This window comes from Budorcas taxicolor, chromosome 4 (assembly GCF_023091745.1).
Source record: "Budorcas taxicolor isolate Tak-1 chromosome 4, Takin1.1, whole genome shotgun sequence".
In the NCBI taxonomy this organism is placed as follows: domain Eukaryota; kingdom Metazoa; phylum Chordata; class Mammalia; order Artiodactyla; family Bovidae; genus Budorcas; species Budorcas taxicolor.
Genome location: NC_068913.1, coordinates 71,773,966 through 71,799,429, shown reverse-complemented (window position 1 = coordinate 71,799,429; position 25,464 = coordinate 71,773,966). Strand labels below are relative to the sequence as shown.

At 40.0% G+C, this 25,464-nt stretch overlaps 1 protein-coding gene across 1 annotated transcript; it reads right to left on the bottom strand.

Annotated features, from left to right (window-relative positions):
• Positions 1–692: 692 nt before the first annotated feature.
• LOC128046897 (cytochrome b-c1 complex subunit 6, mitochondrial-like) lies at positions 693–1,083 on the bottom strand. Its single transcript, XM_052639083.1, has one exon. It carries the CDS (start codon positions 1,081–1,083, stop codon positions 808–810), a length of 276 nt encoding a protein of 91 aa, XP_052495043.1. The 3' UTR covers positions 693–807.
• Positions 1,084–25,464: the final 24,381 nt, after the last annotated feature.

Genomic DNA, 25,464 nt, shown 5'->3' with positions numbered 1-25,464 from the left:
GTGAAGGATCGCTTTTAAAAATTCAATTATAGTAAATCCAAACAGTGGAAAACTACGTAGACATGCAACAAATGTAGAAGGTATTGATGGATTGATATGGAAAGTATTTTTCTCATGTGCAAAGAGTAGGCAGTACAGAGCTGGTGCAGCTGCTCGAAGAATCAACCACCTTCCATCTCCCCAGAAAACCATCTTCCACGTAAGGTCACAAGATGACAGCTGTCCTTCCAGACTTCACATCGAAGCTCCAGGCAACATGAAGAAAGAAAAGGCAACGTACAAAAGACACAGGCCAAATGAACCTTTTTTTTTTAATTAAGAAGATGATAGTGTTTCCAGAAGGCCCTTGCCACGTACACTTCTACTTAGATTTTAGTGGCCAAAATTGCATTAACTGTTGTGACGTGACTAGCTGCAAGGGAGCCTATGCAGTTTGATTTTCTTTTTTTTTTTTTTTTTTGATATGAACTGAGTATTTAACGATATTAAGCAATTAGTGTTACAAATGCCATCAAAGTAAAAAATTTTTAAGTCCTTATTATTGCTAGGTAATGAGTACATGGGGGATGATTATTATTCTATCTTTCCTCATGCTTAAAATTTTTAAATAAAAAAAAAAGGCAAGACTGATGATCACTGGACTTTATTAAGATGAAATCACTGATAATTACACAGAAATTACTTGCCTAAGCCAAAATCCTTGAGATTCACATGAACTTAGTTACACAAATAAACATCATGTTCAAACCCATGAGGAAATATCCCAATGCCCAGGTGATGAAGGCTGGGGTGAACAAATCTGCACACTTATTTCAAGCTGTTAAACAGTTTGTGGGCCACACAGTGGTCCCTTGCGTGCAAGAAGTCAAAGAGCTCCTCTGTGCAGTCCTCCTCTGTCTGTGACCTGGAGGATACACACTCATCACAGAGCTCGAGCCGCTCTCGAGCCTTTACACATTTCTCCAGCTGCTCGCATTGCTCTCTCTCTGTTGTTAGGGGATTCACTAATTCCTCTTCCTCTTCTTCCTCCTCCTTGGGATCTCCAGACCCAGTCAGCATCCTTTGCTCGTCCTCTAGCCCCATGGCCAGCTGCGGCTGTGGACTCAACACAAGCAGCAACAACCCAGTTTGATTTTCAGTTGGACATTTTTGTTGTTTTGAATGCGGTAAAGGGGACAGACCAGGTATACCTGGCAGTGTCTGCCCCAGGAGTGTATCAAAGAGCATATATCAAACCGAAGTTAGCAAGGTTTGTCTCTAGGGAGTATTCTAAGTGACTCATAACCTTCTCCTTTATGTTCTTTTGTATCATCTGGAGCTTTACCATTCTGTATTATTAGAAATTCAGAGTCTCAAGTCCCACTACAGACCTACTAAATCAGAAGTTCTGGGACTAGTAACCTATGCAGGGGACACATATTCAGTTCCTGGCCTGGGAAGATTCCACACGCCATGGAGCAACTGAACCCACGCCTCATAACTACTGACCCTGTACTCCAGAGCCCTCAAGCCACAGCTGTTGAGCCTGAGTGCCGCAATTACTGCAGCCCGTGTGCCTAGAGCCTGTGTTCCGCAAGAGAAGCTGCAGCAATAAGAAGCGTGTTCACTGCAATGAGGAGCAGCCCCTGATAGCCACAACTAGAGAGAAAGCCCATGTGCAGCAATGAAGACCCAGCACAACCAAAAATAAATGAGATAAATGTATTGTAAAAAAATTAACAGAAAAAGAAAAGATACTTGCATTTTTAGAGAAGAAAACTGTAACAATTCAAGGATATCACTCAAGCTAACAAGTGTTTTTTCACAGTACAGCTACAAGTGCAACCTTCTTCTTTGTTTTGAATCATTAACATTTATTCTGGCCTTTAGCAGTAAGAGTTTTTCAAAGCTGACATTCAGAAGAGGGAAAAAAAATCATCCTTGTGTTTTGATTAATTCATCTACATTTTTTCTTGTGTCTTATCCTCCAAATTTACAAAGATTCAGTTATGTTTATGGTAAACTGTTTAAAGTACATAAAGAGAAAAAAAAATATGGAGTGGAAGTGAGGGGTAGAGAGAAGCAGATTTTAGGTGAGCATGCTCAGGACCACATGCACTTGGACTATCCAAGAAAATGGCAGCTAAAAGCTGAAAACTACTTCCTTTCTCTTCTAAACGCTGAATGGGCAGAGAAGGAGAAAGGAAAGGTAATACCATTTTGATTGGGAGATGAAGACAACAATGAAATTAAGTTTTAGACATTGCCAAATGCCTGATGATTACACTTGTGTCTTTCAGCATCAAGAAGTAGGTTTTTTGATGTTGCATAAACACCATAATAATTTTATTTTTTCTTCTTGTTAAATAAGTTATCTAGCTCCTAATTTTAATCATCAGCGGATGTATAAATGGGTATGTAAAGTTCATAGCACCCCAAATGACACCTCATCAGATTGAAAATAGAAAGCCCTTAGTCACTAGACAGCAAAACAATTTTCACATCCTTAAGAAGATCCTGAATTATATCACTGTAGCCACAATATGTAAAAAGTTAACATACCCATGACTTAAGCTTTGTCGATAAGAAAATGTCACCCAAAGAAATGGTATGCAAGTGATTTTTAAAAGACCAGAATTTCCCATAGAACTTTAATGATTAATTCCTTTTGTTGTGAGATTTCACACTCAGAGCTAGGATCTGAGTCAAAGCACAAATTTCCAGGTAAGATACAAGGATCTAGGGAAAGTCAGACAGCATGGTGTTGTTCCTGGTTGCTTTTCTTGTGGTTTATCCTCTGGATATCAATGAATCTTCAGCCACCTATGTGATCACTACATACACATCACAAATACAAAGTGGTCCCAAAAATTCCAGTGTCACAAACATCCTTCTGGAAATTATGCCTTCCAATTTTTGCTTCTTATCTTCATTTTCATAAATGAAATAAAATATTCTTATCTGTTCACAAACATTTAGACTCCTAAGTGGTATGACTGACAATACTCTTAAATATTTCCCAATTTGAGTGGACAGAGGCAAAACAAGCCAGGAGAATTGAGATTGGATTGTTAAAACTAAAGATGTCCCACTGTAGAAGAAACATTTGAATCTCTCTAAGACCAGTGGAGAAATATCTCAGTACAAACAAGGCCCTTTTGCCTTATAAGATGTTTGTACTTTTGCCTTATAAGATGTTTGTACTTTTTTCCATAGTTTGACTGAATGAGTTAATCATTCATGAAAACTAGATCAGTCATAAGACTGAGAATGGGAATCACAAAGGCAAATATTGGCAGATTCACATCACCTGCTTTGAGAAACACCATTCCAGGGGCAGCAAGTCAACCTTAATAGTTAGCAATGTGGGCTGTGCCATCAAGCAGACTTTAGGGGTCAGATATTTGAACCTAACATCTATTAGTTGTTACTGTAACGTGACTTTAGGGCTTTTCATTGGCCCCTTTATATGTCCGTATCATCATCTGTAAAATGGGAATAATAGGTCAATTGTGCGGATGAATTGAGTATCATGTGCTAAATTGTGTTGGAATGGTGCTTGGCACGTGGTCAGCCCTCAGTATCAGCTGTTATCATTATTATGTCTGTATTTGTTGTTGTTGTTCAGTTGCTAAGTCATGTCTGACTCTTTGTGACCCCCATGGACTCCAGTACACCAGACTTTCCTGTCCTTCACCATCTCCCAGAGTTTGCTCAGACTCATGTCCATTGAGTCAGTGATGCCATCCAACCATCTCATCCTCTGTCACTCGCTTCTCCTCCTGCCTTCAATCTTTCCCAGCATCAGGGTCTTTTCCAATGAGTCAGCTCTCCACATCAGGTGGCCAAAGTATTAGAGCTTCAGCTTCAGTATCAGTCCTTCCAATGAATATTCAGGGTTGAGTTCCTTTAGGATTGACTGGTTGGATCTCCTTGCTGTCCATATAACTATATGTCTGTATTGTTATTTCAGTACCAAATAATGCTCTTTAGTAATATAATTTGAATGCATTTAAATATTTTATATTATTTAATATTAAATTAAAATCAATTCAACAAAAGCTTAATTTTTTACATTATGTTCTCCTTTGGGGCCACTAGATTCTCTTGAACATAACTCCTCTTCCTCCCCTGATTCCTTAGATTTTCTAGAACCTGAAAGACTGAAATAGAGTAAAGCTGCTATGGGCAAGCTGGGGAGACTGAGAAACAATCATACCAATTATGGCAGACATACGCTAACGTGACCCCAATTAGTCACCACCCTGTATAATCCCCTTATCTTCAGAAGGGAGGAACCTGTGACTTGCTTATGACCAACAGAAGAGGGCGATAGAAATGTCCCTCTCATGATTGGAGAGAGAAGGAGAAAGAGTAAGAAAGAGAGCCTAAGAAAGCTAGTAACTCCATCTGGAGTCAAAGAGAGACTCTCCTGCCAGCCTTGAAGCAGCAAACTTCCCCACTGGGAACTGCCTTACAGACCCTGGGCAGGGAACTGCAGGCAGCCTGCAGCTGACAGCCAGTAAGAAGTCAGGGCCCTCAGTCCTGCAGCCGCAAGTAAGTGAACTGTGCCAACAACCTGAATGAGCTTGCAGCAGATTGTTTCCCTGAGTCATCCAAATGAGAATGCATTCTGCCAACACTTTCAGTAGAGCCTTCTGAGAACAAGCAGGGAGACCAGCTAAACCGTGCCTGGAGTCCTGGCCAATGAAACCTGAGAGATAATAAGTATGAATGGTTTTAAATTGCTAAATTTGTGATAATCTGTTGCACAACAATTGAAAATAAATACATTTGCCTTCACCTGTGAATCTCGTTATAGGTTAAATTTTGCCCTGCCAAAAGATGTTGAAATCCTAACCTCCAGTCCCTGTGAATATGACTTTATTTACAAATAAGGTCTTTGCAGATGATCAAGCTAATACAAGGCCCTAATCCGATTCGCCTGCTGTCCTTATAAGAACTTACTCATTGGAAAAGACCCTGATGCTGGGAAAGATTGAAGGCAGAAGGAGAAGGGGACGACAGAGGGTGAGATAGTTGGATGGTATCACTGACTCTATGGACATGAGTTTGAGCAAGTTATGGGAGCTGGTGATGGACAGGGAAACCTGGCATGCTGCAGTCCATGAGGTCACAAAGAGCTGGACACGACTGAGCAACTGAACTGAACTGAACTTATAAGAAAGGAAGTTTGGGAACCACAGACCTCTACAGTGGGAAGATGATATGAAGACACTGGGAGAAGGTCACCATCTACAAGCAAGCGGTGGTGCCTGAGGCTACCAGAAGTGAGGAAAGAGGCATGGAACACATTGTTCCTCACAGCCCACAGGAAGAACCAACCATGCCGACAGTTTGACTTCCAGCCTCCAGTACTGGAAGACAATACATTTATATTGTCTTGTTTATATTATATAAACAAATAAAATACAAAATTATGTAAACAAATAATATGGCATCCTTTGGAAACTGATACAATTCCCAAAGGCAAAGAGGAAGCTGGAAAGGGCTGCTCTCCAATCATGGGTGAGGAAAGACTGGGAGGAGAATAGAATTTCTATTCATCCATCCAGCCATTCAATAGGTGTAGAGGCTTTCCTTTGCCATTCCCTGCCTCCACACCTGTTGAATCATGTGCTGTGCAGTAGGGTTGCAGAAATCAAAGCACATCCACTGCACTCAAGGAGCTCGCTGTCTAATGGAGAAAGGATACAGAGAGCACAGTTCAGTTTGCTGTGTGCTAGAGCAGAGGATGAGCGTGGCCTTATGCTGTTTGATCCTACCCAGGTAGAGAAGGCTCCCAAGAAGAGGACCCTGGAAGAGGACGGGAGGAAGGAGAAGAGAGAGGGTGAAGGTGATCCAAAGACAGGGAGTCCCATGCAAAAACAGGATGAAAGCACCACAACAGATCAAAGACATTCCAGGAAGCCCAGCACGCCATGGCCAGAGTGGAGAGAACTTGTGAGAATGGGGCCACGTGTGCCGATATGTGCTACACTACAGGGTCTGAACTGTGTCCTAAAAGCTTGGAGGACCACTGAGGAGCCTTACAGAAGTCAATGTCGTGATCTGATGCAGGCAGGATTCTGGTAGCAGGTTCTGAATCATGGCCACAGCAGAGGAGATGGAGAAGAGAAGGTATGCTCAAGAGATGTGTATGAGGCAGAATGGCCAGAATTTACTGAGTGGTTTTGTCAAAGGAATAAGGGAAGGACAAGAGCCCAGAATGACGAATGAATTCCGTGTTTCTCTTGGTGACTGAGTAGGTGGGAGTAACTTTCTCCAAACAAGGGATCATGGGAAGAGGCACAGCAAGGACGACGAAGGAAAGCAGCTCCTCCTCTGAGGGACCATGATGTCCGGGGAGGCTAAACTCCTTTCTAGAGTGCTGACAATTAATCTTGTCCAATTTAGACCCTCACTGTCCATGTATGGCTCTTGCTCCCTCAACACGCGGCCAATCCAAACTGAGATATGCAGTGAGTGTAAGATATGCACTAGATTACAAAAAATCAACATTGAAAAAAGAGTATAGAATGAAACATGATTCATTTCTTGTATTAGTTATATGTTGAGATGATATTTTAGATACATTGGTGTCAAGAAAATATATTATTAGAACTAATGTCACTTGTTTCCTTTTTAATGTGAATGCTAGAAAATTTAAAATTATATGTGTGGCTTACATTTCTCTACTAGACAGCACAGGCCTAGGCCACTCATGGTATTCTCATTCCCTTACTTAGTAAAGGAGCCAGGAAGGTGTATGCCTATAACACCATTATGACCAATGAAAATGGTGGGGGAGGACTCAGTGGTGAGGCTTCTCGGAGGGCTTTTTCCTCTCTCTTCAGATGGAAGCTAAGACAGAAAGAGACATTCCTTTTTCTGGCATCAATACTGTCATCACAGGGCACTGCCTGGCACAATGGCAGCCATTTGGGACCTTGAGGATAGTTGGCTTAAGAAAATAAGAGTAGAAAGATAGAAAACTATGTCCCTGATGACACAATTGAGCTCCTGAACCCACAGAATTTTTACATTAAAATTATTTTTTGTGTTAAATAAATAAATTGTTAAAGCCAAATATGAATGAATTTTCCATTCCCTGTAGACAAAAGCATTTTAACTGGTTCATCTACGGATGACAGTATCAGAAGGCTGTTATCCCTGTATATGTCATCCCTCTACTTCATTTATAATCTGAAAAATAAGGGGGACACTTGAGAAATATTTGGATAATTCTTTTCTGATCTATCTCCAAATACCATCATCTTTCATGTCTCTGGAAAAACAAAAATCCTCAGTGGCTGAAATGGCTTGGTAAAATATTAGTTTCCCTGACTGATACTCTACATTTCTTTTTCTTTATTTTTCAAGATGTAAATAAGAAGCGGGCCTTGCCCAGCAATAGAAGATTGACTCATTTCTGTAGTAACACATATGCAGTTACACTGGGTTCTGTAAGTTGTGGGGAGGGAGCCATTGCCTGGCCAGCTGCCAGTCTCCAAACCATGCACAACTTGGTAGCCATTGTCTTTGAAAGCAGCTTTATGTGGCTTCACAGAGAAGGAGGCTTGATGTGATAATCACAGTCTGCTGCATTTTTGGAACTAGTGTTCCAAATCTAAATTTCACAGATCTTTTCTCTGGTACTTGATTATATACTAATATGAAGATTTTCGTGTACATGACTCTGACCCACCAAGCAACTGTTTTATTTATCTATCCTCCCTCAAGGTCTAAATATAATAAGCTGCCAACATCAGAAGTCAGAAACTGCTGGAACTCTGGTCAATGCCTGAAGCTTGTAAGAGAGGTAAGGAAAAGAAAGTTTTTAGAACAGTGTTGGCTACAGAGAAATGTTTGAGAGTGAAGCAGGAGTGAGAAAACAGAAAAGGTGAGGGAACACGGTATTGAAGCTGAAAGGGACCTTTGAGCTCATTTAGTCCAACCCCTTCCCTTAAACATGAGGTAATGGGGCCCAGAGAGGAGGGCTTGGCTCCTTCCTTTTTCCCTTGTACAGGAGTGAACGCTGGCTGCGTCTGTCGTCTATGAAACACAGGGCTGCAAAGGTCGGAGACACAGGCAGCCCCACCCTCTGGGGGCTCTCAACACCAGCTGCTACAGAGTCACCATTAAACCCAACGTAGAGTGGTTTGGGTTTTGCTCTCATCTGTTTTTTTTCCTCCTAAGTCATTGCCTCCTCTATCCCAGATATGAATCAGTACTGGCTCTCAGACTAGTTCTGCTTTATGTCTGTGTTGGTGAGGTTTGGTCACCATTAGATTAAGAAAATAAAGCAGTAAATTTTTGCTCAGATATTATTGTGGGAAAACTTGCTCTTACTCTTTTTTCCACTCCTTCTCTGTCCCTCCCTTCTTTCCTTCCTTCTTCCCCCCTCATTTCCTTCCTCCATACATTATTTCTCTGAGATACTTACCATTTTTTATCATATTTACCACTTTTCCTGAACTTAGGAATGACAAAGAAATTTCTTGGCTGGAGTCACAATTCAAGCAGAACAAGCTTAGGGTTCAAGGAGTGAGAGCCAGCCACTCTCAAAGGTGAGAGCCAGCCACTATCAAAGATGAGAGCCTTTTCTCACTCTTGCCTGAAATTTTTACTTGAAATGTAGTTATTCTTTGTGTGTGTGCTAAGAGGTTTCCCTGGTGGCTCAAATCATAAAGAATCTGCCTGCAATGTAGGAGACTTGGGTTCAATTCCTGGGTTGTGAAGATCTCTGGAGAAGGGAATGGCAACCCACTCCAGTATTCTTGCCTGGAAAACCTCATGGACAGAAGAATCTGGAGGGCTACGATCTGACTGAGGGACTCACATTTTCACTTTAAGTGGCTTTAGTTGTATCCAACTCTTGGCAACCCTATGGACTGGAGCCCACCAAGCTCCGCTGTCCATGGGATTCTCCAGGCAAGAATACTGAAGCGGGTTGCCATGCCCTCCTCCAGGGGATCTTTCCCACCAAGGGATTGAACTCATGTCTCTTAAGTTGCCTGCATTGGCAAGCAGGTTCTTTACCACTAGCACCACCTGGGGAAGCTATTCTTTGGAAAAATATGAAACAGGACAACCTTGCATCTTTTGCCCCTTTCTGGAGCCTAGATTGATAAATGAAGTTACAACAGTTGAAGGGAAAAAAGACCCAATACATTTACAACACCCAAGGATGAGTCCAAAGGAAGGTCAACTGTGGTGAAAGACCCTTCCCTCTTTTTCTTCCCTGACCTCAGCATTCAACACCTCCTTGACCCCTGCCCCAGACCCAACTAGCAACAGAAGCCAGGTATGGACCTCAAGCAATGAGAATCTGGCCTGGAAGCCAGCAGAAGAGCAAGATCAGGAGGGTTGAGCCAGGCAGGGACAAACAAAGCCAGTGAACAAGGGAAGAATGGGAAGAATTAAGGGGAGGGGGAAAGGAGGAGAAAGAAATGGTTTTCCCTTCAAGAAACTTCCAGGAATCATCCTGGATCCTCTGTGTTGCCCCACTCTCCACACTATACCCCAGCAACTCGTCTTGATTCTTCAACATATTCCAATCCATCAGCCTCTTCTCCCTAGTCCAATGCACCACCATCACCCAGTAGGGGCAGTCTCCTAAACGGTCTCCCAGCTCCTACACGTTCCTCCTTAAAATACATTTTCCATGGAGCAGCCAGAGTGATCTTTGAAAACCATAAATCAGCACCCATTTCCCCAGCACCAACAGTGCTCTATGTTCTGCCCCCACCCCACTGCAGTTCCTTCCCAGCCTTTTCTGTTACCACTTGCTCAATCCAGCCACATTCACCTCCTTCCTGTCATTTGTAAATCCAATCATGTCTCACCTACGGGCTTTTCCACTTGCTGTTCCCTCTGCCTGGATTACTCTCCCTTCAGCTCCAGCCGTGGCTGTCTCTTCATCCTTCAAGCCACAGATAGTGCACTCCCAGGTGGCCTTCTCTGCTCACGTGGGCCAACCTCGCTCTTCTTCATTATTTTATATCACTTATCACCATGTGAAGTTATCTTGTTGATTCTTTATTTTCTTCCTTGCTTAAAATCTTTTTTTTTTTTTTTGGTCTGTTTTACAACAAGACCAAATGTTCTAGGACAGGGCAAGGACTCCCTATCTTATTTGGCACTCTTTCTCTGGAGCCAAGAACAGAGCCTGGCACAGAGTAAATGCTCCAGAAGTGTTTGCGGAATGAATGAGTGAGTGAATGAAGGAATGTGGGGTCAGGGGGACCTCAAGAATCCAGGAATAAGGCCTGAGATTAGGGTGGCCAGATTTTGCAAGTACAAATACAGAGTGTACAGTTACACTTGAATTTCAGATAATCATGGAATGTATGCAATACTATATTTGTATATGTCTCAAATACTCCCTGCATTCCTTGTTTATCTGAAATTCAAATGTAACTGGGTGTCCTGTATTATATCTGGCAGCCGTATGCCAGACCCACTGAGGAGCTTGTGTGAACTGAACAAAGCAAAGAAGACCTTCTCAAATCTCTGCCTTGTAGACCTGTATGGGTTAGAATAGACCTGATTTGTTTTGTTCCTTCTTCTGGACTTTGTGTGTGTACTATTTGGCTAAATAGCAGGATGGTTTTGGTAATGGATTCACCACCTGTTCCTCCCACCCTGAAGGGTGCAGAACAGAACACACAGTAGTAGGCAGCAGTTAGGGAACAGATACAGCCACGGGCAGGCATGTCTTGTTTCACGTTGTCCCAGGGACCCCAGCAGACCCTCTGTGAAAGGAGGGCAGTCCTTGCTTAACTCCTTTCTCTTCTCACAAAAGAAAGGAATCTTGAAGGTGATTTTTTTTGGTAAAAATGAAATAATAACAATAAATTAAATGTTTTCTTAAATTTTGTGATTAGAAGAAAAGCTCACATTTCTCACGAAAATATTTCAGCTCTTTCAGTCTCAAAAGTACCAAACTTTATGCTGCTGCTGCTGCTGCTGCTGCTGCTGCTAAGTCACTTCAGTCGTGTCCGACTCTGTGCAACCCCATAGACGGCAGCCCGCCAGGCTCCGCCATCCCTGGGATTCTCCAGGCAAGAACACTGGAGTGGGTTGCCATTTCCTTCTCCACCAAACTTTATGGGGAAGCCAAATTATACAGATTCCTGGATTATTCTCTTGTGCTCATAAAATGATTTCGGATGTGTAAAGTCATTTAAAAGTTGCATATATTTTAATTTCCTCCAAAAGTTCCAGTCCAAAGAATAATTTGTTTCTCATGGCTTCAAAATATTAGACATAATACAAATCTGCTGAAAAGTGGTCCAGTAGCATGGCCTTCAGGAAGTTGTGGAAAGACCCTCAGCTGAAAAGGGCCACCATGAACAGGAGACATCTTTGCACCTGCAACAGGTCCCTTCAGGTCAAATCCTGGGTCAAGTCCCTTCAGGTGTTGAAGGAAAGCAAAGCGTAAGATGCTGTGCTTTGTATTGTTTAAAGGGCTGCCTTGCATTGAGTTCATTCCTAAAGCCATAAGCGCATCATCTGGAGGGAGCCCAGAGTCCTATTTTGTCTTAACAAATCTCATATAATCAAAAACTACCTTTAATTAATGCAAAATAGAATATTGTTAAATACATACCTATGGGTGTTTTGTTTTGACTGGGTTTTGAGACTAAGAGAGCAGCTGATTAACAAATGTTCTTTGGACCAATCTAGCTGTTTCCACAGAGAAGGCAATGGCACCCCACGCCAGTACTCTTGCCTGGAAAATTCCATGGATGGAGGAGCCTGGTAGGCTTGAGTCCATGGGGTTGCTAAGAGTCGGACACGACTGAGCGACTTCACTTTCACTTTTCACTTTCATGCATTGGAGAAGGAAATGGCAACCCACTCCAGTGTTCTTGCCTGGAGAATCCCAGGGATGGCGGGGCCTGGTGGGCTGCTGTCTGTGGGGTCGCACAGAGTCGGACACGACTGAAGTGACTTAGCAGCAGCAGCAGAAGAAGCTGTTTCCAAGAACCTCAAAACAATTCATACCTGTTATTTCATTGTCTTCACAGTAACTTTTGGTTTTGGCATTCACATCCCCCCATCCAATTGTATGGATGGGGCAGGTGTCTGACGAATTTAATGATCTTCAGTAAGTTAGAAGCAAAATTCTCCTAGTCTCTATAATCATCTGTTAGCTGAAAACCAATTCAATACTTCAGTTCAGTGGGGAACTGCTGGTACTGCTGCTAAGTTACTTCAATCATGTCCAACTCTTAGCGACCCCATGGACTGCAGCCTACCAGGCTCCTCTGTCCATGGAATTTTCCAGGCAAGAGTACTGGAGTGGGGTGCCATTGCCTTCTCTGAGCAGGGAACTGAGGAAGCTACAAAGGTGATAACACTTATTTTATTTACCTATCAGCCTTATTGAACATCTGCCCTTTCCCCGTTAACAACATTGTTATATGTCTCGTATTTATTTTTACTTACACATCTTATTCCAAAAAAATCTGTGATAGTTGTAGAACAGGGAAAAAATAAAAAATTTTTAATGTAAATACATAAAATATACAAAGATATAAAAAACCATCTGATACTTTTTTGGCTTTGGATCTGAGTATGTAGAACTTTCTAGAACAGTGGCATGTGATAGGTTAACCTATAAAATACCAAATTATTATTCAATATTGAGAAAAGGGGCCTTCAGAGGCTGGCTGCTTGCAAGATGGTACAAACAAGGAATGGACATAGCCCTAAAAATAAGGCTTTACATGTACTGGTTCTTCACTGCAATAAAGATATGCAGAGCATCTGGGCAGCTTCACAGATAACTGAGCCAGAGCTTTTGTACTAGGATTCTTGGTAAATCTCAGTTTGTTACCATTAACTCATCTCAGTTTTCTCATAAAATCTAGAATTTTCCCCAGTAAGGCCAAATCTACTTCTGGTTAAATTCCTTAGATAAAAGGTATAGGTATACCTCAAAACAGAAGTCCATTCCTAGAATAATTGTTTGTCAACTGAAATTTTGTGAATTGATCTATATTTTATATGTGTATGATGAAATGAAAAAGAAGGAATTTGGTAAAGAGTCCACTGTCTAAAGGAGCCCATGAGTAAATCTTTTTTATCTACCTGTCATATAATTTTTAATATTTTATTGATATTATTTTTTTAACTTTCAGATGTAATACGTATGTGTTGTAATAAGCCAGAGAATACAGAGAGGTTCAACCAAAGGTTTAATAATCTTCTCACTACCTCCCATTTCATCCCAAGTATTTAATACAGTTTGATGTGGACATTTCCAGACTCTACTCATAAAAATATGTACAAATATACATATATACTTACTGAGGCCTGGTGGAGTTTTAGTCCTTGCTTTCACTCTTTTTTATTGAAACAAATTCTATTGTAGACATTTTTTTTTTCTCACTTACCTATATAGTAGATCATCCCTCCAGTTTAGGACTCATGATTCTATCTCCTTATGTTTAATAACAGCCATGTGTGTGCTAAGTGGCTTAAATTGCGTCCAACTCTTTGAGACCCCATGAACTATATAGCCCGCCAGGCCCCTCTGTCCATGGGATTCTCCAGGCAAGAACACTGAAGTGGGTTGCCATGCCCTCCTCCAGGGATTTTCCAAACCCAGGATTGAACCTGCATCTCCTCCCACAGCACTTGCATTGTAGGCCGACTCTTTACCACTGAGCCACTGCTGCTGCTAAGTCGCTTCAGTCGTGTCTGACTCTGTGTGACCCCATAGACAGCAGCCCATCAGGCGCCCCCATCCCTGGGATTCTCCAGGAAAGAACACTGGAGTGGGTTGTCATTTCTTTCTCCAATGCGTGAAAGTGAGGTCGCTCAGTCGTGTCCGACTCTTAGTGACCCCATGGACTGCAGCCTACCAGGCTCCTCCGTCCATGGGATTTTCCAGGCAAGAGTGCTGGAGTGGGTTGCCATTGCCTTCTCCAACTGGGGAAGACCAATAACAGCCATAGTTACCAAATAGTCCGCAGAGTGAATATCTAATGATTTTCTCAACCATGCCATTTAGATAGACACATTTAGATAGACATTCTGTTTTTCCCTTGTCTTTTTTTTTTTTTTTTTTTTTTGAGATCATCATAAACAGTGTTGCAAGAAGCATTCTGGTATGCATTTCCTGAAGGCCCAGCAACTCTTGGGCTTCCTTTCCAAGTTTAGATTTTTTCATATCAGTTTTCCTTCAAATAATTAGAGCTAACTTTAATAGAGCCTAGAAATATCTTGGAGCAAACTACTTTCCTTCCTTTTTAAAATGCATGTTTTTATACTGATTGAGTACCAACTGCAAGCCAGCTTTCCATCTTGAACTGCTGCAGCAGCTGCTCCTTGCTGGAGCAGGAAGTGTCCTGCAAAGTTTTGATCATTGCTGGGCCTCTCCACACTGGGAACAAGCTTCCCCACCTGCAGGCTCTATAACTGGTTTGTAAACTTTCACTCCTCTGGAAACTAACAGAGATGTATAAAACACAGAACAGTCAGACTCAAGACCGTGTTAGTAATGACGTCCTTTGTAAAACTACCAGCTATTTGTTCAAATAGGGAAATAAAAGCCCAGCAGAGGTTTGTATATTTGGTATGTGCAGGCATATAGGGTATCAGGATACTGGAGAGAGCTACACGGCGCCAAAACACATGATTTTTGAGCCTTTATCACCCCAGAGAGTGATCATATTTCTTGCTACTCTGTGAGAGTAGAGTTGCAAGATTTAGGAAATAAAAACACAAGGTACCCAGTTAAGTTTGAATTTAAGATAAACCACAAATAATTTTTACTTTATCCCATATATATTATATAAAATTATATTATGATAATACATGGGATACACATAAAAAGTTATCTGTGGTTTATCTGAAATTCCAACTTAATAGGGTGTTTTATTTTTTTGAAAGAAGAACTGTGCTCCCTGCTCCCCACCTTGAACTTTCTTTGCTTTTGTCTCTGTGTCAGAATCATACAGCAGAAGGAGTCACCTTTTCCTGCATACTTGGGGATGTTCATGTCATGACCACAACTCCTTTCAGTACAGCAGGAGCAACTAGTCCCCAGATATTTCGCCTAAGCGCTGAGCTCACTGATGGTTACCTTACATCTACTATTCTTACTTTCTGGGTTGAGGGATCTCTGTATTCCCAACCTCCTCTCTCTCTCTGACCATGAAAAATGGTCCAGTCCCTGACCTATGTCTGAACTCTCTTAATTGCATCCTTTCTGTATTCTCCGCCTCTTCTGCACTCCCAGGGTCTGATTGGTTTTCCTATCCTAAAGCTTCAAGCTAAGATTGTGTAATCAAAAGATTCAAGTTTTGTTACCTGCACAGGGTAACACGGAAAGTCACCACCTGAACCTGTTTCCTATCTGAAAAACGAGTGTTGGATTTGGTTAGGAGATACTCAAGATGATTTCTATCTCTGACACTCTGTGGTTCTTAGAGACTTGTCCCCTCCAGACCTAGTTCTGGCCACAGCCCTCATCTGAACATCCCTCCTTGCCCTGTCACTGCCTGTATCCTAGCTTGACAGAAACCATTCACCTGTCTCTGAGGGTAGGGGCATCAATCCCTGCTCTTCTAAACACTGGACTCAGCTAACATCATAAATCGCCAGTTTTTAAAATTAGCACAGTGCCTAACCAAAGAAAACGCTCACCTTTTTTGTCACAGTTAATCAATACAGAAATTCCTAATGGTGTAAATTACTATGTTGTTTTAAATCAAGCTATTTATATATTAATACAGTTCAATACTATATAGATAGCTGTAACAATCCTAAAGTGGGTTGATTTTTGCTATGTAGAAATCTTTATAAGAAAATGTGACCATGTACATAAATATATGCTTTAAAAAAAAACATAAATAACAAGATCCTATTGTATAGCACAGGGAACTATATTCAATATCTTGTAATAAACTATAATGGAAAAGAAGTTGAAAAAGAAAAAAACTTAAGACAAAACTATCTAACTTTTAGTTTAAAATATAGAGAACACTAAGTACATTTTATATTCACTATAATATACAGATCCTTTTTATAGGTTCTGTACATTAAATGCTAAAAACAGCAATCAAAAAAAATAAGATGTATATATACACATGAACAACGAGAAGAAAATTCAAAAGAAAGTAAGCATGTTTAACATTTTCAAATTTTTTGAAGAAAATTTCTCATGTTGACAAAGGTTTCTATGGTTTTAACACACCAAATATTTAAAAATCCAAGTTCTGTGGTGAAAAGCTAGAAGAACCAGTTTGATGAAGCACTTTAATTTTTCACAAATAGAACCTTCCAAACCACAGGACAATTTATCTTTTTTATTTACATGTAGGTCATTGTTACACTTTTATTTAGACAAATTTATGCTGTACAATGATAAAGTGAAACACATCAATTATAGGAATTAGGGAATCAAAGGAATGGTCCTTAGAGATGATCTAATCCAGTGTTTTGTAAACTTGTTTCTTCTGACCCACTATAAATACTTTCACAAGACAGTACTTACCATTACTATGGGTGAAGCTGTCTAATATTTTTATTCTATTCTATTTCATTATTTAAAAATGACTGTGACCTACCTTATTTGTTTCATGACCTATTAATGGATCATAACACACAGTTTGGAAAACACTAAAAGACATCCCAGTGCCCTCATCTTAAAAATGGGAAAGTCAGAGGATATTGTGGCAAATAACTTGATCAAGATTAGTTCAAGTAATCATATAATCATGAGAAATAAAATATGCTAGCGAGGGCATGATTCTATTCAATCAAAACACTAAACATAGAATGGACAGTGGGATGTGTTGTACATATTAAGTCAATGCCTTAAAAATTAAGGGGAAAATTAAAAAATGAGAAGGGGTCCACCACTTAACTGAGTATGTACTATGCATTAAGCACAAAATAAGCAAAAGAGAAAAATTAGAATCAAGATCAGAATCTATTAAAAACCATTAGCATATTTTTCACTCATTCCCTAATCTCTGCCTATAAAAAATTATTTTGCCCAACAGAAAACAGAGAGACAAGAGAGAAAATCAATGAAACCAAAAGGTTCTTTGAGAAGATCAATAAAATTTATATAAACCTATTGTCCATACTGGTCAGAACCAAAAGAGAGAAGATTATCGATATCAAGAATGTGAGAAGTGAACATCACAATACTGTCTATAGATATTAAAAGGACCATAAAGAATATTATAAACAACTTTCTGTCATTAACAAGAGCCTGGATAAACAAATTCTGCTATATCCATGCAATGGAATACTACTCAGCGATTAAAAGGAATGAAATTTAAGTCAAGCAATGACATAAAGAAATCTCAAAATAACTAAGCATATATAGAAAGAAAGGCCTTATAAAGAGTATATATTCTGTGATTCTGTCTATATAAAGTTATTAAAGAGAGAGAGAGGTATGCAGTGAATCCTCCCCACCAGTGAAAGTAATCATCCTCAAGAAGACATTCATTTCCTACTTTTGCCTAATGGCTTTATTTTGGGGAATCAATAAAGATTCCAAATTGTTTCTTCATGGTGGACACAGGCCAAGAACTTGAGTCTGCCCTGGGGCCCCAGCTAATGCCTGGGTTACCTTATAGAAGAACATCAGTGGTCATAACTCACTGCCTTACTAAGACATATTACATTTCAGGCTAAATACTTTAGATAACCAATGACTAAGATACACTTTTTGCCCTTGAGACCTCACAGTCCAGGTAGAAGACAGACCAGTAAGCAAATAAGTATAATAAAACGTTATCACCTTACTATTGGGATGGCCATATTAAAGGTGAGTATAAGATGCCTTAAAATAAAGGAACCATCTAACCATATAGCAGATTAAAAGTATTAGGACTAAAGGAGCAAATATTAAACTGAAAGGAAAGAAATTTTTCAGCTTACTTTAGAACCTCTGAACCACCCATGATGAAAAGAGTTTCTAAATCAAATCCAGCTTGTATTTCCAGGCCAAACTACAGCCCCTTCTATTTCCCACTCAAGCCAGCAAAACATTTCTTTCCAACTGGGTTGTCTCCTCTCATCCGTCAAGCAGCACTTTAGATATGATACTATCCCCTCAAGGGGGAAAAGGAGCTGTATAGTAGAAAAGTGTTATCTTTACTTTCCCATGGAAGCCTCTGAGCTCTTTGCTGTTCCTCAAAAAGACCCAGAAAGCAAACAGATCAACAAACAAAAAGTAAAAGTAGGTTATTTGGGTAATACCCCTATATCTGGTTCTGAGGACTTCTGGTCAAGGGAGGAATCTATTCCCTTGGTTGAATTTTGGCATTCCTGGATCCTGACACAGAAGTGTACTACAAACTCTGACCATAATCCTTCTCCTGGTGTTTGTCTGTGTTGCAAAGTTTACATGTATAATCTCCAGAATCGCCACTGCTGTTCATTGTCCCATCAAATGAGTAACAAATGATCACCTAGCAATAAGAACTAGAAAAATCTGGATCAATCCAAGTTGAAACAACCACCCCCAGAAACCTGCATGTAATCAGTATTCATGCAGTGGATCTGTGTGACGTGGGGAGAAAAGGGTGCAGTCACCAAATGGAGAATAAACAGCACAATGAATGTCTGTTGAATGAATAAAGGAACCCAGCAAGGTACACAGTAATTAATGCGTGGCAAGGAATGAATAAGTGAGTTATACCAAATGTACATCCTTCTATTTCGGCTTTTGTTGGGGGTGAGAGTAATAATCAGTAAATGCCAATTTTGTTCCTTGGCTTATAACTTCATCTTAAGCCAAGATTGATAAGAAACTTAAAGAATAAGTTAAACGGGACATGCTTTAGAGATTTCATACATATTGTTTGTGGTATAAATTGGCTTTAAGTCTGGATTTAAGAGTTGTGGCACAAATAATTTTTTACCCCACTCCCTAAAATATAACCAAATCAACGCTTCATATCTAGGGAGCTTACCCTAATTCCAAAAGCTACCCAAATCACATTTTCTGGAAGGAGTTAAAAAGGTTAGCAAATTTGGAAAACCACCAAGTAAACTGCCAAATAATCCTTTGTAACGGCCTGTTTTGAATTATAGCCTAAAAGAATGTGAGCTGATGAGGATTTAAAGCCAAGAAAGCAAGGAAGCAGATTCGGTTTTGGAGCTATCTGTGACACGATATTTGCCAGTATAAATGCTAAAAATCTCTGGTTCTGAAATCAGATAGACCTGGTTTTGAATCTCACACTCGGTGGCTTTCAGCACGTTACGAACTCCCATGCATCAATTTCCTCATCTATAAATAGTATCCACATCTCTTCGCTTTATTATTGACAACCAGCATTCACCCTCCCGCTTACATGCTCTCCCCCATATCCCAGGACTGAAAGGCTGGTAATTAGATGCCTCAGACTTCATTTCTTTCATGGTTCTCAAAAAGAAATACATTCTGACAATGAAATGTATAACATTCTGTAAGACATGGAAGTTCAAGGATTAGCAGATGTGAAGTTTCGCAGCAACTTCTAAGTTTTCCCTTCTAGTTATCAGCCTGGGTGCCACAGGATGGCTATGACCAGCTGTAACCATAGGCAGTAGGTTCTTGTAGTTTCCTGATCTGAGTAGTAATAGCAGCTTCTCATGGTAAGACTGCAGTGGCAAAGCTGTAGCTATTCGAGTTTAAGTTTCATATCCAAAGAGTGCCTTTTGTATAAATGATCCTTGAATTAAATCACTTCCTTTGGCATACATATAATTGTTTGTGGAATGTCCTATAAAACTGAAGACTTCAGAGTTCTCCACAGCAATGTGGAGGAATTTGTTCATTATCCTGCTGGTACTTTAAGTAAACTAATTTATTTGGTTAATATAACCATTTCTAACACCTTAGTTATAAAATCATACCACATTTTAAAATAAAATAAACTATTTTTCTTGGTAAAAAAAAAAGTACAATCTATAAAATTCAAACATATAATTTAGAAACCAAATGAAATTTTTGTTTACCAAGAGCCTGGTAGGCTGCAGTCCATGGGGTCGCAAAGAGTCGGACACGACTGAGCGACTTCACTTCACCTCTTCTGACTTCATTTGCAACATCAGCCTTTCAACCTCTTCTTAGAAGCTCTAATTCCTTCTATTAAATCCTTCCCTAATTGAAACACCTAACGTGGTTTCTGTTTTTCTGAATCTTGAATGATATCTATTCGAGTTTAAGTTTCATACCCAAAGAGTGGCTTTTGTATAAATGATCCGTGAGTTAAATCACTTCCTTTGGCCTGTATAAATTGTTTGTGGAATGTCCTATAAAATTGAAGACTTCAGAGTTCTCCAGAGCAAGGTGGAGGAATTTGTTCATTATCCCGCTGGCACTTTAATTAAACTAATTTATTTGGTTAATATAACCATTTCTAACACCTTAGTTATAAAATCATATCATATTTTAAAATAAAATAGTTTTCTTGGTAAGAAAAGTACAATTTATAAAATGCAAACATATATTTAGAAACCAGATGAAACTTTTGTTTACCAAGGACCTCTATTAGCCCATTCTTTAAGACAGAAACTTGAAATGATTAGTTCTGTCGATGGAAACATAAATACTTTACATGCTTGTTTATTGTTCTCCCACCTAGTTTGACATGCTGCACTTGAAGTAACAGAACTTCATTAGTAACTTTTATATTATTTTAATTGAAAACAAAAGAAAGCCAGGCAATTTGTTAGAAACACAGTCATTCTTTAATGATTCTGCTAAACTGGAGTGGAATTGAGAACAGCCTCTCTCATACCACATCCCTCATTTACAGTCCCAACACTTTCCATGAGTATTGTATAGTATATTTGAAAATATTCCATACTGTATTAATGCAGCTTTCTTTCCCCATCCTGGGTAAGACTGTAACCTTCTTGAAGGCAAGTTTATCCCTTTGGGGAAAACCTTGGCATAATGTTCTGCATACTAAAAATATTGTTGAGACCATGCCTCATAGATTTGCAGAGAGAAACACCAGCTGAACCTTCAGCACCATTTCCTTTAGTCCCTGAGCTTTCCAAAGCCAAGTCCAGTCCTCCCTTGCCTTAAGATAATTAATCTTATCTCTTAACCAATGCAACTGATTACATGGCACATTGTAAACATCCAAGGTACTCCCCAAAAGGTAAATAGCAGTAATGTTCAAGATCAAAGCCTCAGGTATGGGTGCTGCTACTGTGGTTTGAGAGTCACGCCTGCCTGAGCGAACAATAAACAGGCAGCTTTGATCATGTCACTCCCAACATAGACCCTTCAGTGGTTCCCCACTGCCTTCAAAAGTCCACACTTCTTGGTGGACTCACCCTCCATACACACCCCTGCCATCCGGTTCCAACTAACCCTCCCAGCCTTACCTCTACTCCCCACTTCTGTGAACAAATTCACCAACTAAGCCATACACAGTTCATTGCGGGACTCATGGCCTCAAAATACTCTCTTCTCCTTCCTCTGTCTCTCGGCATCCTGTGCCTTCTCCATCACCCAACTTCAGTCCCTCCTCTTCTCTGAACCATGAGTAATGATCCACTTACTCCATATGGTAAGAGCAAATAACAAGAAGCTTCTTGTATCCTCACTAATCACTTTACGTGTATCATTTCACTTAATCCTCAAAACATTTCTACAAGGTAGAGTTATTTCCTTCACAGCTGACCCATTGGAAAAGACCCTGATGCTGGAGAAGATTGGAGGCAGAAGGAGAAGAGGGTAATAGAGAACGATACGGTTGGATGGCATCACCGATTCAATGGACATGAACTTGGGTAAACTCCAGGAAATGGTGAGAGACAGGGAGGCCTGGCGTGCTGCGGTCCACGGGGTCTCAAAAAGTCAGACACAACTTTGCAACTGAGCAACAACAACAAATGGATGAGGAAACAGGACAAATGCCATAGTATTTTCAGACTTCACAATTTAACTCTCAGATAGTATTTACAGGTCACGCATGCTCCAAAAGACAACCTGGCTAATTTAGTCCAAAAACAGTTGAAGAAAATCTGTAAAGTTTCTTGAACAATGTAGTCAGTACTTTCAAATCTCAATGTAATCATCTCAAAATTGCAAGAGCTATATAATACAAGATACTTTATAGTCAATAAGCACATGAAAAGATACTCAACATAACTAATCATTGTGTGTGTGTGTGTGTGTGTGTGTGTGCGTGCTCAGTTGTATCCAACTCTCTGCAACCCTATGGACTGTAGCCTGGCAGGCTCAGCTGTCCATGGGATTCTTCAGGCAAGAAAACCAGAGTGGGTTGCCATTTCCTTTTCCAGGGGATCTTCCCAACGAAGGGATTGAGCCAATGTCTCCTGCATCTCCTGCATTGGCAAACAGATTCTTTACCACTGAGCCACCAGGAAGCCCTACTAATTAGGGAAAGGCAAATAAAAACCACAATGAGACACCATTTCACACTCATTAGGGTGGCTATTATACTTTAACAGGAAATAAAACAGTGTTGGTGAAAATAGGGAGAAACTGAAATCCTGTGGACTCTGCTGGTGGGAATGTAAAATGGTACAGCTACTTTGGAAAACAGTATGGCAGTTCCCTGCAAAATAAACATAGAATTTCTATGAAATTAAATAGAAATGAAAATAAACAGATTCATAGAATGATCCAGCAATTCCACTTCTAGCGCATGTGTGCTCAGTCATGTCCAACTCTTTGTGACCCCCTGGACCGTAGCCCTTCAGCCTCCTCTGTCCATGGGATTTTCCAGGCAAGAATACTGGAGTGGGTTGCCACTTCTTCCTCCAGAGGATCTTCCCAACCCAGAGATCGTACCTGCATCTCCTGCATATTCATTACCACTGAGCCACCTGAGAAGCCTCCACTTCCAAGTATATCCCCAAAAGAACTGAAAGCAGGGACTCAAAGAGATAACTATATACTCATGTTCATAGTAGTATTATTTATAATAGCCAAAAGGGTGAAGGAACTCAAATGTCCATCAGCAGATATATAGATAAACAAAATGTGGTATATATATATAATGGAATATTATTCAGCTTTGAAAAGGAATGAGATTCTTACACATGCTACAACACAAATGAATGTCAGGAGTGTCATACTGAATGAAATAAACCAGTCACAAAGGGACAAACACTGTATGCTTCTACTTATATGAGTACCTAGAGCAATCTATTGCATCAGTCAGTTCAATCACTCAGTCATGTCCAACTCTTTGCGATCCCACAGACTGAGGCACCCCAGGCTTCCCTGTCCATCACCAACTCCAGAGCTTGGTCAGACTCATATCCATCAAGGTGGTGTTGCCATCCAACCATCTCATCCTCTGTTGTCCCCTTCAATCTATCTCAAACAGACAGAAAAACATTGGTTGCCAGGGACTGCAAGGAAGAGTAAAGAGTAAATGGGGAATTATTGTCTGCAGAGTTTTTGCCACTGTGTTTCAGTTTGGGATGATGAAAAAGTTCTAGAAGTGAATAGTGGTAACAATGTGAATACACTTAATGCCACTGAACTACACACTGCAAATGGTTAAAGTGATCTATTTTATGTCATGTATATTTTACCACGATAAATAGTTTATAAAAATGCTTATATATCATGCATTTGTTCTCAAATACTCTGTGGGGGTGCAGAGGAGATATTAGGATCCCCCGTTACTAAGATATGGGAACTAAGGCTCAGAGGGATCCACTGACTTGTTCAAGATCCCTAGGGATCTTGTCTCGGTGCAGAAGTCAGACTCAAGAGGTCTGCATGGGCCCCAAGACTGCATTTCTAGCTGTTTTAAGCAATGCTGGGAGTCGACAGACCACAGCCCCAGGTGGCAACCAGGCAGCAGCAGGACTGGCTCAGAACCTGGTTCGTTAGACTCATGAGCAAGAGTTCTTTCAACTTTTTCAGAGAGTCTCTCAGAAATCACTCCACCCGCACACGGAGTATGGAGAAGGCAATGGCAACCCACTCCAGTACTCTTGCCTGGAGAATCCCACGGACAGAGGAGCCTGGTAGTCTACAGTCCATGGGGTCGCAAAGAGTCGGACACGACTGAGCGACTTCACTTTCACTTTCACACGGAGTAAAGAAAAAAGTGTCTGCTGAGAATCAGATAGATTCTCATCATCTCCATGGATTGATTAATTCGCAGATTTCCAGATGGCCATAGTCAGACTCACCTGTTGTTATGAATGCTTTGGAAACACAAGGAAGTGCTATGTTACAACCTCCTTTGATCTTACACATTTTTTCAAATGTGACTCATATATTAATATACTTGGATACTTAATGCTACTTGTATATTAGCTAAAATAAAACTATAACAGAAACTAATTTGATTGCACATTACTTAAAGCTTTACTTAACAACACTGCAAGTCAGGTGTACTTCACCTAAGGCATAATTTGTAATAGTGAGATGCATATCAAAAATACTTAGCATATATATTTTTTAATATTGATGCCCAGGACACACCTCCAGAGAGATAATTTGATTGGCCTGTCCAATTTTGGTTGTATAATTTGTTAATTTTCCAGGTGATTCTAATACCAGTCAAGGCTGAGAACCATTGACTTAAGATGAAATAGCAGCCCAAATTCAAGATATTTAATACATTGCATTAATCTCTATCCTTGGTGAGATTACTAGGCACCTGAAGAAAAGTCTTGTATATTTTGCTTGCTAGCTGCAAATGCAAACAAGACATTTCAGACCTTTTATTGGGTCTAAGTGTACTCTAGGAGCAAACTTTGTGTGAGAAACACAAAGGCTAATTTTAGCACCATTACACTTCAAACTGGACCCACCAGTCTATTTAAAATCATGGTTAGGCTTACCAACTTAGCTCAAATCAATACCTACTTTACTTGCCTGCTGAAATACGACTTGCCACAATAGCCATATTGATGGTACCCTTCTTGTTGATTATCATCATTCATATTCAGCCATAATTTGGATATTGCCAACCAACATTTCCAGCCAAGGACACATCAGGATAATGTACATAAATTGTGCCTTATTGATCACAGAACATCTGCTGGCACTTAAGTACATTGATATATAAACATGAATACAAGTTTGCAACTTTGAAATTCTGATGTTCATACAATTATAATTTATAATAAAATGAGCACTGTTATGCATTTTAAAAATCACCTCCATAAAGATAAAATGATATAAGTGGGAGTTTTAAATTAAAAAACAATTTAAAAGAATATAAAGTCCTAAGGGTTTTTTGAAAATGATTTATGGAAAGAAAATATTTTCCTTTTATACTTGACAACTCAATTGCATTTTGCCTTTTATATGATTAAAAATAATTTTCCTAAGTCATAATTCCTGAAAAAAGAATATATAATGTAATGAAACTGTTTCTTAAGATAGGTATGTATATGCATATCTTTTCTTATTTTAATATTTCTGGAGTTCACAGTAAGATTAGTGGAATTGAGATATTGGAATGTGTTTCCCAAAGATAGATCAGCATCCATAAAGCAGAGGGG